Source organism: Indicator indicator (assembly GCF_027791375.1).
Source record: "Indicator indicator isolate 239-I01 chromosome W unlocalized genomic scaffold, UM_Iind_1.1 iindW_random_scaffold_48, whole genome shotgun sequence".
Taxonomy (NCBI): domain Eukaryota; kingdom Metazoa; phylum Chordata; class Aves; order Piciformes; family Indicatoridae; genus Indicator; species Indicator indicator.
The window spans coordinates 520,123-532,971 of NW_026539062.1; the positions used below are offsets into that span (position 1 = coordinate 520,123).

Genomic DNA, 12,849 nt, shown 5'->3' on the forward strand with positions numbered 1-12,849 from the left:
AGCAGAGAAAGTGAAAGAATGTAAATAAGTCACTATTGGGTGTAAGAAAGCAAAATAATGATTGTTCTAAACACTTCCATTGGACAGATAGAAATGTTTAAGAACTATTACTCAAAACAAAGTGGGGCACTCTGCACTCTGCAATCTGGAGTCGGGGCAGCTTATTGGGGTGTCTGGCTGCTGTTTTCTTCTTCTCTTCTGGCTGAAGATAACACACTGACCTTGGCGAGCTAAGTTAACAACTTCTCTGCTTTAGCTAACTCTGCTTTCTGCCAGGGGGGTCTGGGGGGAGGCAGCCACTGGGAGAGAGGCCCCTTGGGAAAGGTCCCCTTTGGGGGGAAGCAAAGGGAGCTTGGTTGTGCTTTTCTGTTGATTGTATATATTTGTAAATGTTGTGAATTTTGTATATTTGTACATATTCATTGCATTTCATCGTAGAACCCTTGCACACTTTGGGGGGAGATAAAGTCACTGTAGTGCACATGAGAAAGTGGCTGGGAAAAGCAGTGTGGGTTGCTCCTCCCATGGGGAAAGGAAAACCCATTCGTGGGATTGTCTTTGCTCAGGGGCCTGGATGTACTTGGTAGGTAATGAGAAAGGATGGGGAGACCTAGTGTGTGCCTCAAGGAGATCTAACATTGGGGGAAAAGTAATTTGAAATGTGAGTAATGTGAGTTGTATGTTGCAGAAAGTCATGAAGTAAGAAGGATTCAGACTGATGAAGGCTTGAAAGGAACAAAAGTGATACAATGGCTGAGACCAAGCTGGTGTTGGTGTCCAAGAGTAGAATATCCTGCTTCTCCTATCCTGAACACTCCCAAGTAACATCTGGAGGAGCAGAACATTTTTATATTTATATAAGTCTCTATGTGTGGGATATTGAGATAGTTTAAGTATGTAGATTAAATTGCGAGTTTAAGCAAGAAAGGATTTTAAGTGTGAGAATCCAATGAGATGGTGCAATGTATTGAATTGTGTAGAACCTGAGCGTGACGCAAATGGTATGGAATAAGGGGTGGAGATTGTCTTGGGTTTGGCTGAGCTGGAGTTAATTCTCCTCACAGAATCTTTCTAGTGCTGTGTTTTGCAGCAGTAGTTGATAACATTATCAGTGTTTTGGCTACTGTTGAATAAGTATCCAGGCTGTGTTTTTTCAACGTTTCCCTGCCCCAAGAGTACACTGAGGGGTGGGCAAAATCTTGGGAGGGAACATGGCTGAGCCAGCTGACCCAGACTAGCCAGAGAGGTATTCCATGCCATATGACGTCAACTCAGATATAAGAATGAAGTAAAAGAAGGAAGGGGGGGGGATTTGTCCATGACGTCTATCCTCCCAAGCAACCACCAAGCTTAGAGAGCCCTGCTTCCCGAGACCAACTATCGTCCTGCTGATGGGAAGTAGAGACTAACATCTCTCTCTTTGCTTTTCGCTTCTGCGCGGTCTATTGCTTTTGCTTATTATTGTTATTAAAATTGCTTCTATCTTATTATTAGCTTTTGTTATATTTTTTTCCCTCTCCCCCTGTCCATTTAAGAGGGGGAGTGATAGAGTGGCTTTGGTGGGCATCTGGCTTCCAGGCCAGGGCCAAACCACCACACCCATATACCTATACGCCAAACTTCCACTAACCCTTATTTCTAATCACAGAGAAAGGCAGTTATATTTCCAGGGTGCAGTCCTGATTTACTTCAAAGTCACCAGAAGACACCTCTTCCACAGAGTAGAGATGTCCTCTGACACTTCCATCTAGATCTTTTCTGTACCAAGTTAAAAGCAACAGTTACTTATATTTGATTAAAGGCTACAATCAACAAGGCTACTCTAGAGGACAGACTAATTAACTATTTTGCATACTATCTCCCCAAAAATCTTACAGTATAATCTCTAGTGATGCCATATAATTAGCTTTATTGGGAGGATAAAAAGCAAATACATTATGTTCAAGTCTTACCACTAAGCAGTTCAATCCAACTTTGTATTGTTTCAGGAGGCTGGGTCTCTTTTATGTGTTTCAGAGCTTCATCAAGCAGAACATCCCCTGTAGGAGCATCTGACTTGCAAATCACCTAGGACAGAATAAAACACTGTCAGTATTTTTACTTAATTCATATACCATAAATATACAACAATAAAAACTGGGGAAAAAATCTACCTGTTATCAGAATCAAGGAAAATTTTAAGGAATGAGGAATGTTCTCTAAGAATATACACGTTTAAAAAATACCTAGTTGTTAAAAAAGCTATTAAGGATTTTAATTACAAAGCTACGTTAAATCTTAAGTTATCTATTATCTAAATTATCCTTAATTAAATAAAACTATAGTATTAATTACATGCTTAATACCTAATTTTTTAAGGAAGATAATCCACCAACCTGGCTAGGTCCTTCACTTCCTCCCCAAAACAAAGTATAGTACATTGTTAAATTGCCCGCTGAAAGGAGTCAGTTTTACTGCTTCAAGACAGTTTATTCAGAATACTGCAGTTAAACACGTGAAATTGAGAAATCAGTTAGAAGGGGAAAAATCAGGAAAACATTTTGTCTTCCATATATTGATGGAAAAAAATAGGATCAAGACAATATCTGCAAGCTGTACGGCTCTGAAGAACATTTTGATCAGCAACACTAGGTTCCATTCACTAACAGTTAAAATACACATATTAGGCAAAATATGTACATACCAATAAACTCCTCAATATGCAATTATAAATGCAATATTGCTTAAGTTTGTTAATAACTTCAAACATTGAGTTCTTTCCCCAAGTGAGCACAGGAGAAAGAAAAAAAATGCATACATAGTAACATAATAAAATTTAGGAATGTAACTGCTTGTTTACTAGTATCAGTAGTTATATAAACCATGTACAAATACCATTTTTTCTGGTTAGAAAAACAAGAACATCAAACTAAAACATACAGATTTAACTATCCCAACTCTATGTTTAAATAAAACCAAAATAACAACAAAATTCTGTCTTTCTTTAGGAAAAGAAAAACTACTTCTGTTTTAAAGCTATTTATGAAAATAATGATTAAAACTGGTAATTCGAATAGTTTTACAAGTTAGCACTTTATAAACATCAGGTAAAATGATAACAGGCAATTGACAGAAAAACTAACACATCAAAACAGTTACACACCTTATTTTAAGTAAATCTTATTTTAAATAAAGCTTCACAGTAATCAGAAAAATGTCCTGAAAAAGCTTTGTGTCCTATTGAAATATACCCCAAGTTCAGTACTCTTCTGTAGTTCTAATAATCTTTACCCCTTCTACACAATTCCATCAGTTACTACTACTCTCCATCTAATCTAAAACAATATCTACAACGAGTGAATAAAGTTCATAGACTTGATGATCTCTGAGGTCTTTTCCAACCTTGTTGATTCTATGATTCTATGAAATTTTACCTTTTCACAAAGTGCCAGAATGGAGCAGGGGCAAGGAGGGGGAAGGGCTAACCTGAATCTACATATTGCCACTGAAACTCCACCTCACTGATTCACAACTTTGTATTCAACTAGACAGCTCATTCCACTCACTAAACACAGTATTTAATTCTCAAAGCTGCGAGCAAGGAGAGAAAAGCCTGCAAACAGGGAGTAAGGGGGACATTTGGTAGAGCTGAGACAAATCTAGAAAACACAGAAAGTAGACTGAAATTTAGTGTTAATGCAAGACTTCAAATAATTCTTCAGAAGAGAAGGAAGATAGAAGGTGGTTATGGAACTTGTAAGCTTTCCTTTAAAAAATTTATCAAGGTATTTGTCGTGGAGAGGAGGATTAGGGATGGAGGATAACGGTTATTAATTATGGAATATGAATTATGAAATATGAATTATGGAAATTATTATTTATTAATTATTAATTATGAATAACTATTAATCACCGTATATATATTGATTCAAATGCACGGTTGTAAAAATATAGTCCATAGCTGGTTCAGTATATACAATTTTACCCAATTATAATATTTACAGAATCGATTTCTAATTAAGGGAACAAAAGGTGCAGTTCTGCCGCTTGTCCACTAGATGGAGACTCGACAAGGCGCTTGGCAGCTTGCAACTATGTACAAAGATATTTATAATGTTATCACGAGACAAGTTAAGCTAGAAATATCACGCGGCTATGCGCAGGCGCTTTGAATAGAATGTTACTGAATGTTGCACACATGGAAAGATACATTCTGTCTTTCTGTGTAGCGAGGCAAGTTGATGGGTTATGCTGGCAACTTGCTGCTTATCTGCCTGGGCTGGTCCCATCCGGGTGGTGCCCTTCTTTCTCCTCCCGCCGCCGTGGATGGGGGCAAGGCTTTCTTTCTCCTCCCGCGGTCACAGGGAGAGGCAGCTTGCTTTCCACTGATCGGCGGTTTCTCTTAGCAGGGTTGGCCCTCGCGATCGAGGTGACAGTTCCCGGTAGGCAGGTTTCAGTGGGGGGTGCAGTGAAGCGACACTTCCCCCTCGGCTCGGCTCGAAGTCAGCTGACTATGCCGGATCAGCGACTGCTTTCCATTAAGGTTACAATGCTGCAGTCTTGATCTGAATGCAGAGGATATTCTCTCTCTCTCTTTCTCTCGGGAAAATCCCGGGAGCTTTGCCCTGACAACTTAGGGCCGTGGAGTGGCTACGGTTCCTTTTCTCTCCCGCAAACGGCGGGGGGGTCACGCAAGATGCATTTCTGCTTATTTGGCTGCTTATGGCTGCAGCAGATCTGGACTGCCAGGCTTGGGCTTAGTCCTTCCCCTTCTGGGCTAAAGCTTACCCTCTCTCGGGGCTTCCTCAGTCCTTTCGATTGGGATTACGACCCTGGTATCTGCATCAGCGAAGGGATCATCCTTCGCGGGTTCCTCAAGCAGCTCGGTGAGCTGGCTTATGTCCGTATTGCAGAGGCTTCTAGTATGCTTGCATGTTGGAGTGAGAAGACTTAGGGGTTGTGAGCTTCTGTGGCTCAGCCAAAGCGAGAGAAAGCAAAAGGAGAGAGCAAGGTGGTAAACAAATGGAGTAATACTTATAGATTCTCGAGGCTGGATCTGGCCAATGGGCACACTTGTCAACAACCTGCTTCCACCTATAGAAAGGGTGAAGCTAGAATTATGCCCTTAGATGGAAAGAGCACGAGCATGCCATGCGATGGGTGCATGCAGTTGTTTACCCCTTAGGAGAGAGGTAGGCACCTGGGCCTTTGTCCTCCTGTCCTGAAAGGAGGGTGGAAAGGGGGGACTTACCAAAACATGTTGGGACAAGTTTGCTGGTATCTGGGGGCATAATTCTGGGCATATGATACCTTCATTACAGTATTATATTACAGAAAAATATGCCATTAAAGAGAATTTTTTTTTGTGATGGATAGACAACATTTGACCGTGTTTTCAATAAACTTATTATACAAGCATCCTCTAGTGAAATAAAAACTCTTCAAACAGTATGACATTGCACATTTTGTAGTAAGGAAAAAATCATAGTGGCAAAAGAAAAAATAAGGCATTTCAAAACTTCAGCCTAATTCAATAAAGAACCTTAAAAATTTGCTCAGCTGTCCTGGTTTCAAACAGCCTGTTGTATCTGCTGATCAGTGTTTGTTATGATTGATTAATATTTAATAAGTGGCATAAATATTATACAAATATTAAACCATTTATTAACCCCAAAATCTGGCCAAACTATTTACAAACTTATTTACAGATTTGAGGGTATTCATTTGTGGTTTATATTTTCACAAAATGTACACATAATACAGGAGAAAAAAATTAGGAAAATGAGGAAAACAATCACAAATTTGAGGAAAGATGTGGTAGTTTAGGGCTATGCCTTTAAAATTTTTTACAGATTTTGAGCAGAATGTAGTAAAAATGTAAATAAATCACTATTGGGTGTAAAAAGGAAAATAATGAATATTCTAAACAATTCCATTCTCCAAGATCATCCAGTCCAACCAATCACCCAGCCCTAAACAATCAACTAGACCATGGCACTAAGTGCCTCATCCAGTCTTCTCTTGAACGTCTCCAGTGATGACAACTCCACCACCTCCCTGGGCAGCCCATTCCAATGGGCAATCACTCTCTCTGTGAAGAATTTCCTCCTAATATCCAGCCCAGACCTCCCCTGGCACAGCTTGAGACTGTGTCCCCTTGTTCTGCTGCTGGTTGCCTGGGAGAAGAGACCAGCCCCCACCTGGCTACAACCACCCTTCAGGTATTTGTAGACAGCAATGAGGTCTCCCCTGAGCCTCCTCTTCACCAGGCTAAACAACCCCAGCTCCCTCAGCCTCTCCTCACAGGCTTGTGCTGCCGGACCCCTCACCAGCTTTGTTGCCACTCTGGACACGTTCCACTACCTCAACATCTCTCTTGAATTGAGGAGCCCAGAACTGGACACAGGACTCAAGGTGTGGCCTGACCAGTGCTGAGCACAGGGGAAAGAATAACCTCCCTTGTCCTGCTGGCCACACTATTCCTGATACAGGCCAGGATGCCATTGGCTCTCCTGGCCACCTGGGCACACTGCTGGCTCATGTTCAGCCTACTATCAACCAGCACCCCCAGGTCCCTCTCAGTCTGGCTTCTCTTAAGCCACTCTGTCCCCACCCTGTAGCGCTGCTTGGGGTTGTTGCGGCCAAAGTGTAGAACCCTGCACTTAGCCTTGTTCAATCTCATCCCATTGGCCTCTGCCCACCCACCCAGCCTGACAAGGTCCCTCTGCAGGGCCCTCCTACTCTCCAACAGATCAACACCTGCTCCTAACTTGGTGTCATCTGCAAACTTAATGATGATGGACTCAATTCCTTCATCCAGATCATCAATAAAGATATTGAACAAGATGGGGCCCAGCACTGATCCCTGGGGGACACCACTAGTGACTGGCTGCCAACTGGATTGGGCACCATTCACCACGATTCTCTGGGCCCGGCCCGGTTATTGACCCATTTCAGAGTGAACCTGTCCAAACCACGAGATGCCAGCTTTGCCAGGAGCTTCTTGTGGCAGACGGTGTCAAAGGCTTTGCTGAAGTCCAGGTAGACTACATCCACAGCCTTCCCTGCATTCACCAGATGGGTAACCTGATCATAAAAGCAGATCAGGTTGGTCAGGCAGGACCTGCCCGTCCTCAGTCCATGCTGGCTGGGCCTGATCCCTTGACCATCCTGCAGGTTCTGTAGATTGCACTCAGGATGTCCTGTTCCATAACCTTGCCTGGCACTGAGGTCAGGCTGACAGGTCTATAATTTCCTGGTTCCTCCTTCAGGCCCTTCTTCTGGATGGGCATCACATTGGCCAGTCTCCAGTCATCAGGGACCTCACCTGTGAGCCAGGACTGCTGATAAATGATGGAGAGTGGCTTGGCCAGCTCATCTGCCAGCTCTCTCAGCACCCTAGGATGGATCCCATCAGGTCCCATGGACTTGTGAGGATCCAAGTGGCTCAGCAGGTCCCTTATCACTTCCTGCTGGATTACAGGGGGACTATACTGGTCCCTGACTCCATCTGCCAGTTCAGGAGGCCAGTTGTCCTGAAGACATCCTGTCCCACTATTGAAGACTGAGGCAAAGAAGGCGTTAAGTACTTCTGCCTTTTCCTCATCTTTTGTTACTATATTCCCCTCCACATCCAATAAGGAGTGGAGGTTGTCCTTGCCTCTTCTTTTGCCATTAATATATTTGTAGAAATATTTTTTATTCTCCGTTATGGCAGTGGCCAGTCTAAGTTCTAAATGGGCTTTTGCCTCTCTAATTTTTTTCCTGCAAGACCTGGCAATGCCCTTAAACTCATCCTGGGATACCTCTGCTTTTATTCCAAAGGTGATACACCCTCTTTTTTTCCCTTAATTCCTTTAGAAGCTCCTTGCCCATGCAGTGCAGCTGTCTCCCTCGTCGGCTCCTCCTCTGGCACATTGGGATAGCCTGTTCCTGTGCCTTCAAGAGTTCTTTCTTGAAGTAAGTCCAGCCTTCCTGGACCCCTTTGTTTTTAAGGGCTGCTTCCCAAGGAACTTTCTGAGTTAGTTCCTTGAATAAGCCAAAGTCTGCCCTTCGAAAGTCCCATATGGAGGTTTTGGTGCTGCCCCTCCTGGTTTCACCATATATTGAAAATTCAATTATTTCGTGGTCACTAGACCCCAGGCAGCCTCCCACCATCACATCTCCCACCAGCCCTTCTCTATTTGTAAACAGCAAGTCGAGCAGGGCTGAACCCCTGGTAGGCTCATGTAACAGCTGGGATAAGAAGCTATCCTCCATACACTTCAGGAACCTTCCAGACTGACTCTTCTCTGCAGTGTTCAATTCCCAGTAGATGTCTGGCAGGTTAAAGTCACCCACAAGAACAAGGGGAAGCAATCTTGAGGCAGACTCCAGCTGCTTGATGAAAATTAAATCAACCTCTTCTTCCTGGTTGGGTGGCCAATAATAGACTCCGAGCAGGATGTCAGACTTGTTGGCCTTCCCCCTAATTCTTACCCATAGGGACTCAACCTGGTCATCCTTAGTCTCTACTTCCATGACATCCAGACCCTCCCTAATATACAGGGCCACTCCTCCACCCCTTCTCCCTCTCCTGTCTGTCCTGAAGAGTCTGTAGCCCTTGATTACAGCACTCCAGTTGTGAGAGTCATCCCACCACGTTTCTGTGATGACAACATCATAGTTTTCCTCCTGTACCAAGACTTCCAGCTCCTCTTGTTTGTTACCCATGCTGCATGCATTAGTGTACATACACTTCAGCTGGGCTGCTGGTTTTGCCCCTGTCTGTGACTTACCACCCTCAGCCTCCTTTGGTTCATCTCTAGTACTGTTGTGCTCACTCCCCTCCCCCTTCAAGCCTAGTTTAAAGCCCTTTGTACAAGCCCTGCCAGCTTGTGTGCCAAGATCTTTCTCCCCCTCTGTGACAGGTGTACCCCATCTGTTGCTAGCAGATCTGGGGCTGTATTGAGTTCCCAAGATCAAAGAACCCAAAATTTTGTTGGTGACACCAGGCTCTGAGCCACTTATTAATCAAGCATGATTTCCTGTTCCTTTCAACATTCATGCCTGCAACTAAGGGTATAGATGAAAAAATTACTTGTGCCCCTGATCCCTCTACTACTTTTCCCAGTGCCTTGAAGTCCCTTTTGATTGATTTAAGACTTCTGGTATTGACCTCATCACTTCCCACTTGCATAACTAGCAAGGGATAGTAATCAGAGGGCTGTACTACATTAGGCAGCCTTCTGGTAACAGCCCTGATCTGGGCTCCAGGGAGGCAGCAGACTACTCTGTGGGAAGGGTCCAGCCGACATATGGGGCCCTCTGTTCCTTTCAGAAGGGAATCACCAATAACAATTACCCTTCTCTCTTTTTTGGGTACAAGTTCAGATGCAAGGGGGGGACTGATTTGCTTTAGTCGACCCCCCAGATGGTGTTACTTTTGCTTCCAGGATCACCTCACCCTCAACCTCTAGTGCCCCATATCTGTTGTGGAAGGGCAACTGAGGAGGTGAGGGGGGCTGGAAGGGGTTTACCTTGCCCCTTCTGACAGGCACCTGTATCCATTCCCCGCTGTTTCTTGGGTCACTTCCCTCTGCTAAGGGGGTCTGCAGAGCCTGGTACCACAAATCTAACTCCTTTTCACATTCCCTTATGGTCCTTAGTCTTTCTACTTCATCCTTCATCTCAGCCACTAGGTTAAGCAGACCATTGATCTGCTCACACCTAATGCATGGATTGTCTCTGCCACCCTTGACTTCACATGCCAGGCTCCAAGACTCATTGCAGCTGGTTGCCTGAACACTTGCATGTTTATATATGGGCTCTGTTTTTTGTACCCACAGTTTTACAGACAGCCTGAGACCGAGTTTTAACCATGGCTCAATTCCTTTGGGGAACCAGGCCTTTTTAAATTTTTTTTTGTTTTACCCCTCACGCGCTACTTGCCGCGTTCCAGTGAGTGGGCTAGCTTTCCCGCGGCTGCCCTCATGCTGAAACGGTGGTCTCGCGCTATTTGGCGCTTAAATTCTGCGTGGTTCCCAGGCAACACCCCCCCAGCCACATTAATTCCCGAGCAGGCGCACTGGAGGACAGCCCCCACCAGTTCTGCTTGTCCCTTTGGGGTCCTTCCGCCCTCAGAAAGCCCCAAAGCAAACCCAGGAAACCCCCAAAGCGACTCAAATTAAAGCAAAGCTCAGCTAGCGGTTACCGAGGCATTCCCATGGCTGCCCTCGTGCTGAAAATCAAATAATAAACCGATTTATTGACCTTGGCTGCATCACTTTTCTTTTTAGCTGTCTAACATATCTCTCTTTCTTTTTCTCTTCCCTTTGTACTGGGGGGTCAGGAAGGGGGAGGCAGGGGTGCAGCTTCCCTGGTGTTTGACTGCGGGGGGGGGGGGTCCTTGTGCTGTTTTATTAATTGTAAATCCTGTAAATATTGTAAATACTGTATATTTGTACATATTCATTGCATTCTGTTGTAGATTGTAGCTTTGCTTGTAAATACAGCTCCATTTGCTTCCAAACTGAGCTAGTCTAGTAAAGTTAATGTTGGGGGGTGGAGCACAAAAGAGAAAAGTGACAATTTCAGGCTTGGCTCACTAATGGAACAAAGCAACAGTCAGAGCCAAATTTCAGAGACTTTATCGGACAATTAGCTTATTTTACTCACAGACACTGCCGTGCTGTTATTTAGGACAATTTCCCTGTCCAAGAAGCTTTCAGAGTGGTGATTTGTAATTCAAGAAAACAGTCAACTGAATGCAGCAAAGCCAAAATGAAAGCAATACCAGAACCCCGAGCTGCTGCGAAAGCCACACTGACAGGAGCATGTGGCCACAGGGAAACAAAGAGCTTTTGGGCAGGACAGGAACACAGGTTCTTGCAGCACGAGAGGAAGGCACAGATAAACAGCCAGTTGTTTACCAAAACACCCTCTATTAATTACTTTTCAAAGACAAAACTGGCCACTGGCAAGAGAGTATCAGGGAATTTAGCCAATCTAATTGTAAGCACTCTCACAGCACACAGGCTGCATATGCATTTCCATAGGCAGCAGCATATGGTCAGGGTATCTGGTAAACAGGTTTATTTATTTTTCCAACGTAGACATGTCTGAACGTGCCCATGTATTTACCTCAGCAGCCAGACTCGCTGGCACCTGCCTTTTGTCTGTTTCCCACATTTTCCTGGACTCTGGAAAGAGGGAGGTTGGTTTTGAAACATGTTTGGACTTGTTTGCCTCTCCAGTACAGTATTCAATACCATGCTAATGTAATGACAGCTTTATAACGAAAGTGCTGGCAGGAGCAAAGCATGATCAGGCTTGGAGTTCAGACTGTAACCTAAGGTTACAGTGTCTTGTCCAGGGGTGTCTTCCGGCTTCAGGCTTGGGGCATTGGTCTCTTCCGCTTTGACATCCATGGGCTTGAGGGGGGGGTGGGATTTATTGCTGGCTTGCTTTTGATGCTGCTATGGTGCTTCTGCTTTTTGCAGACTGTCTTAAACCAGGACACCATCTTAAAGGTCAGTGAGTACAACAAATTTAACAGACTGGTCACATGCTTAAAGTGGATAACAGTTTTGTGTTCTCAGGGGCCCAGGGTATAACACTAACTGCAACACTGTGTACACCAGAATTAAATTGGTGACTTGCAGTAGATATCTAGCAAGTTAACCATTCTTCTCAGCCCCAGCCCACATCTCACCAACACTGCAAAATCCATTTTTTTCTGCAGATGACATCTGGTGTTACTGGCTTGCAGCAGCAACCGCTGCCACCACACTCCAGCCAGAGCCACTGGAAACTGTGCAAAGGTCCCTGCAGCAGCAAGAATAGATCAAGAGAACAAGTACGGAAAATTTTACAAGGCACTTCAGCTCACCATTTAAACTCTTCAGGTAATAGCTGCATCCAATTTAGGTCACTACTCAGAATCCCTATCTCAATAAAAAGAAAAAAAACTGTCTTTTTCTTACAGCCAGTTGTAATTTATAGCTACTGTATTGCCTGGAGCATGACACAAAAGTAAATGTGGACATTTTCCTCCACTTACCTTTCTTGTTAACAGACTTTTGCGCCTCATTCCAGAAACCTCTAACTGAAGACGCCCTCGCAATGCCAATTCAATTAACATACAGCCACGCAATCCTGAGGAAATGCAATCATTCCAGAATGATGTGTAACCCTGTGAAGAATGAAAGACAGTAAGATATTTCCATCTCCATCTGAAAGCAAATAGAAAAATAGGTTTACTGTATTCTCTAAGCAGTTCTCTGGCCCTCATACACTTCTGAAGTAGCATAACTAGGCAACTACCATTCCTATATGGAAAACATGAAAGAGAAAACAGATTCATCCAGTATTAGTTTCAACATTTAGTCTCTGCTCTTTGAAGATGCCATGGTTCAGGCCCATACAGCAGCCAATCCCAATGCAGCTGATCACACAACTACTACTGTCACCCCTTCTGCCCCATGGTGGAATGGGAAGGACAATCTGGAAAAAAAGGCAAAGCCCCCTGGATTAACATAAAGAACATTACAAAGAGATACCACAACTCGCCTGTCCCTGTCCCCTCATGAAGTTGCCATGTCACAACTGCAAGCTCAAAGCGCATCTCCACTTTGCCCTGGCCAGCCCTTTGCTTATATAGGGGGCACGACTTCAGCATGATATTGAATACCCATTGGCTGTTTCAGATGGCTTGGCTACATTCAATCCCAGCTTCTTGTGAAGGAAAAACCAAAAACTTAACCCTATTCTAGCTGAATCCCAGACATTATCTCCTCCCTTATTCTATACCATCTATGATATGCCTAACAGAATTATTTATCAAGTAACATCATACAATTTAATTCACTGCCTGTTAACACCCAAAATGAG

At 43.9% G+C, this 12,849-nt stretch overlaps 1 protein-coding gene across 1 annotated transcript in view; it reads right to left on the minus strand.

Annotated features, from left to right (window-relative positions):
- The window catches only part of LOC128979897 (Golgi phosphoprotein 3), a 29,989-nt gene extending 17,841 nt beyond the window's left edge, over positions 1–12,148 (minus strand). The window contains exons 1-2 of the mRNA XM_054398295.1: positions 12,020–12,148; positions 1,953–2,067 (exon numbers count right to left, since the gene is read on the minus strand). Coding sequence (XP_054254270.1) covers positions 1,953–2,067; positions 12,020–12,100 — 196 coding nt within the window. The 5' untranslated portion in view covers positions 12,101–12,148. The remainder of the gene's footprint in view (positions 1–1,952; positions 2,068–12,019) is intronic.
- Positions 12,149–12,849: the final 701 nt, after the last annotated feature.